General features: G+C 39.1%; 1 protein-coding gene across 1 annotated transcript; it reads right to left on the bottom strand.

Moving 5' to 3' along the window:
• Nucleotides 1-1,407: 1,407 nt before the first annotated feature.
• On the bottom strand, nt 1,408-4,011 carry pou4f1 (POU class 4 homeobox 1). The gene is made up of 2 exons (XM_058403762.1): nt 3,357-4,011; nt 1,408-3,043 (listed from the first exon to the last, which is right to left on the bottom strand). Exons 1-2 carry the CDS (start codon nt 3,477-3,479, stop codon nt 2,006-2,008), a joined length of 1,161 nt encoding a protein of 386 aa, XP_058259745.1. The 5' UTR covers nt 3,480-4,011; the 3' UTR covers nt 1,408-2,005.
• Between the last annotated feature and the right edge of the window lie 1,193 nt (nt 4,012-5,204).

Genomic DNA, 5,204 nt, shown 5'->3' with positions numbered 1-5,204 from the left:
TAATAACAATAATAATAATAATAATAATAATAATAATAGTATGTGTCTCTTTGCAGGGATAACCTTCAGGAGTGAAGATCCTGATAGACCTGTCTGGTTAAAATCAACAGCTGGATGTTCAACATGTGTAAATGTGCATCCAGGTTATTAATTATTAAAAAATAATTATTCATCTATATATATATATATATATATATATATATATATATATATATATATATGGTGCATCAAATATATATATATGGTTTGATGCACAGAATACTTTATATAAATGTATTTATGTTTATAACATATTTATGACACTATATATATATATATATATATATATATATATATAGTACCAACAACAGCAACAAAATGAAGAAGAAAAACATAATAAATAATAATAATAATAATAATAATAATAATAATAATAATAATAATAATAATAATAATAATGATCAGTCAAGATTCTTTCTCATTTGTCATTAATTTATTGAGAAGTGTACGGGCTCGCGGAGTGGATTTGGCTTTACAGAACAGAAGGGGCGATGGACTGATGGGTGGATTGGTGGATGGGTGGGTAGATGGATGGACGGATGGATGGATGGATGGATGGATGAATGGATGGATGGAAAGATGGAGGGACGCAGAGCGCGCGCGCGACTCACCTTGGTCGCCGTCTGTAAACATATGTGCACAAAATAAATCACTACTTACACAACTTTCTCTTCTGGGTTTTTTTTTTCTGGACAATTATAACACGACAAAACGAACAGTGTGTGTGTGTGTGTGTGTGTGTGTGTGTGTGTGTGTGTGGCATTAAACAGTGACACCATCCACAAGGCTAACAGCAGGTCCTCTAATGCGGTAGTGCTTCAGTCGGTATTACTTTAATAATGCATAGAATGTTTGCACTGCAAACCAAAGTGTACAAATTCAAAATAAATAAATTAATTAATAAATTAATTAATTAAAAAAGACAATTCTCTATATAGATTTTTTTTCTTGTTATTATTATTATCTTTCATTCTGCTCCATTAGGATGGAAATGTGATCGTCTGACATGCGAAGTTGTTATAGAGCCATTATAAAATAACACCAGTGACAGATTCATAAATGAAATAAAGAAATTTCCAAAGGGAAAAAAAGGAAAAAGGGAAATCCAAGTTGAGCAGGTGTCATCTGTATGTTTATATATATACAAAAAAAACATTTTAATAAAGCTAACCAATAATAATAATAATAATAATAATAATAATAATAATAATAATAATAATAATAATAATAATAATACTTTTAAGAAATTATATATTATATTTCAGTGCAATATTGATAAAAGCAACAAATCCAATCTCTATTACAGACCCAACAATTAAACAAGGATTTTGTATCCTCTTTTTCTTTCTCACTTTTCTCTCACTTTTTTTTCATTTTGACTCTGCTTTTCCATCAGAAACGACTTTTTAAAGCTCCACACAAACCAGGAAATAAATTATGATCCGTAAATATTAGCTAATTCAACTGACAAGAAATTAAATAAAATGAAATAAATAAATAAATAAATACAGGACGACGAGTTTGGAGTATGAGGTAATCCTTCCATGGCTATTTCATCGTTTCAAATAAAAGTGTTTTTTAAGAAAAGAAAAGAAAGGAAAAGGAAAAGGAAAAGGAAAGAACCCGAATTTCTGTGTTCTTGCGCTGTTTTTTGGGGGGAAAGGCATTAAGTGTTCTCCGCAAGTCTGGATTACCTGGAGTTTGCATACTTCACCAGCATCATGGGAAAATAAATATATAAATAAATAAATGATAAATATCATCATCTTAAATTAATTCAGGACGCGAGAAGGGTCACGTAAAAGTCTCATCCACTATAATAAAGTCATAAATCTGAGTGATCATGAAAAACCCCACCGGGTCGGAGCAGACCTACAAAACGACTGTAGATCCCTTGGTCCAAAAAATGTCCTCATCCTCATCACTGTCATCATCATCATCATCACCATCATCAACATCAGCATCATCAGTGCGCCGCTGAAAATTTCAACCGTTTCTGTTTTTGTCTTTGGTTGCAAAACCAGACGCGCACCACGTTCTTTTTGAGGTCCAGTTTCTCGGCGATGGCCGCGATTTTCTCGCTGGAGGGTCGCGGCTGAACGGCGAAGTACGCCTCGAGAGAGCGCTTCTCGGGCGCGGCGATGGACGTGCGCTTGCGCTTCTTCTCGGCGCCGTTAAACAGCTCGGGTTTGTTCGTTTTCTCGCGCTGCGCACCCTCGGCCTCCTCGAGCCAGGCCTGGAGAATGGGCTTGAGCGCGATCATGTTGTTGTGTGACAGTGTTAGAGACTCGAACCTACATATGGTGCTCTGACTGAGCGAGCCCACGCCGGGGATTTTCAGATTGGCCAGGGCGCCCCCCACGTCCGCTTGGGTGACACCGAGTTTGATCCGCCGTTGTTTAAAGCGCTCGGCGAATGCCTCGAGCTCGCGCGGGTCCGTATCCGAGTCGGGGAGGGACGGAAGTCCATTGGGAACAAGGCCGGAGGCGCCCTGAGCGCTACCGGGGTGGCTGGGTAAAAGCCCTGGATGTGGGTGGTGCGGGTGGTGGTGGTGTCCGAGCGGGGAATTGATGTTCATAGCAGCCTGGTGCGAAAGATGACTCAAGCCGTGCATGTGTGAGTGCGGATGCGCCGAGGTGGAGATCAATCCGCCGCCTCCGCCGCCTCCACCGCCGCCTCCACCTCCTCCGCCGCCTCCTCCAGCTCCTCCGCCCGCCTCGTGCGCGCTGCTCATCAGGGCGAGGGAAGGCGAGTTGATGTGGTCCATCAGGTCCGGTGGTTCCAGGTTCTGGTGGTGGTGATGGTGGTGGTGGTGCGGGTGGTGCGGCGGCGCGATGGGCACCGTGGACGTGGACGAGCACGGTACGCTGTTCATCGTGTGGTACGTGGCGTCGGGTTTGAACGGGTGGGCTTTGCCCTGCGACACCGCCATGTCCACGGCCGCCAGGGCCTCGGCGCGCGCCAGCAGGGTCTCGTCCAGGCTCGCGAAGATGTTGCTCTGGAGCTGGACAACGGAGAGGAGACAGGACAGTGTGAATAGTTTGTATAATAGTTTGTGTGATAATGTTCATTACTAGAAAATGATTGGTAGAATGTGAGCAGATCATATTAGTGCGTTTAGAAGGTTGCAAAAGTAAAACGCGTAACAGTTTAATTTATTTAAGTATACTTTTATACTAAAAACAAAAAATATACACTCTATTCATTCCGTTGCATGCACGAAGAACAAACATTCTAGAAATACAGTATATTATTTGCTACATTTGATTTCTTCAGAAATAAAAAGAAATAACTTGGTAGTTTGGGTTTTTTTTTACCTGTGGAGTTTGCAGACACGCTCTCCGGATCGCTTCCGAGCTCGAGTGTAAAGTAGTGTATTTGTGCTCGGGTAAACTCGGATGCATGGCGAAATGAGGCTGTTTGCTGTTCATGGACATCATGATGTTTCTGTTTTGTTTTTGCCGCAAAAGCGTCCCGCTTTGTCGAAAAAATAATAATAAAGTGCACAGCAGAGTAGAAGAAATAAAAATAAAAAAATACTAATAATTAGAATAAAAAGCCATGCAGGCTAAGAGAACATAAATAAATAAAGATGTAAATAAAGTGGACGATGCTGCTCCAGGTCCAGGGTTGCTGTGTGTGTGTGTAATTGTGTGTGTATGTGTGTGTATGTATGTGTGCGTGTGTGTGTGTGTGTGTGTCAGTGTCTGTGTGTGTGTGTGTTTTGCAGTCTCAGGTCGCGGTGGTGTGAAGTTTAGGAGATCTGAGAGCCCGGTGCAGAGAGGAGATGCCTTGCAGTGTCTCGGTGGCGCTTATCTGTCTCCCTGCACGCGCTGCGCTGCGCTCTTACACCTGAGTCCCCCTCGCAAAATCTCGTCCTGCAAGAGCTCGCGTTCTCTCGCGAGACCTCGAGCGGCCACTGCCTGAGGCTACGGCTATGACCAAAGATCGCGCGCGCTGCCGAGCTAAATCTACTGCTGTCGGAATTACCGTAAATACGAGTTACGAGCGCTACAAGGTCGTAAAATACCAACGGAGGGAGGAAAAAAGGCTGGAGATATATATATATTATATTTCTGACCTGTTACACACAAAAAAAAATTGATAAAATGTGGGAAAAGGGCGAAAAATAACACTAATTGTAGATTGTTGTTCAATTTAAAATGGTCATTTTGTCGGTTAGTTACATTCGTATAATATATCCATCAAAACAAGTTGATTTGAATGTTATTATTATTATTATTATTATTATTATTATTATTATTATTATTATTATTATTATTATTATTATTATTTCAGCACCCATTCTTAAATCTGCTCTTAAAATTAACACTCTTATTTCATTTTCTCGGTGTAAATTGGTTGTAAAGCATTTTTTTTTACTAACATCAGGCATAAAACCCTGGCTTCACAGGAGATTTAAAATCAGAGAAGAGCTTTAAAGTCCGTCCCAGTGGCACATCCAGACAGGAGGAGTGTTAATCTAGACTGTCTAAACTCTAAAACTTTACTATAAAACGTTATGGAGAACCGACTAGAGCCCGGTTTAATCTAAATTAATTGATTGATTTTCAGTTAACTTAATTGTATTAAGATCACCACCATTCAGTTATTAAATCTCATTATGAATGTAATTTTTAAAATAAATCTTTTCACGATTTCTTAAATTGTATCATTAATTGCCGGTTTAATTATGGTTATTATTATTATTAAATTTATTTATTTATTTTAACATTCAACATTCAGAAATGTTGATGTCACTAAAACAGCTGTTAGTGTGTAGATATTAAAGCATAAATATTCTAAACTCTGGCTCCAGTCTTTTCCAGCAAGATCTCATTCGAGTCTTGAGATAAAAAACAATACCAAACGTCCAGCCTCGTGATGACGTCAAATCAGGAGACAGAATTATTTAGAACTTGCGTTTTTACTTCGTTACTGATTATCATAAATAACAAAAATGTATATTTACTATTTAATGAGATTCTAAACCAGCATTGTGCCTCTATCTATCTATCTATCTATCTATCTATCTATCTATCTATCTATCTATCTATCTATCTATCTATCTATCTATCTATCTATCTATCTATCTCTGTCTGTCTGTCTGTTTTTCTATTTATCTGTCTGTCTGTCTGTCTGTCTGTCTATATATCAATCAATCT

This window comes from Hemibagrus wyckioides, linkage group LG11 (assembly GCF_019097595.1).
Source record: "Hemibagrus wyckioides isolate EC202008001 linkage group LG11, SWU_Hwy_1.0, whole genome shotgun sequence".
In the NCBI taxonomy this organism is placed as follows: Eukaryota; Metazoa; Chordata; class Actinopteri; order Siluriformes; family Bagridae; genus Hemibagrus; species Hemibagrus wyckioides.
Note: the sequence above shows the minus strand (reverse complement) of the source record. Positions and strands in the feature narration are given on the sequence as shown.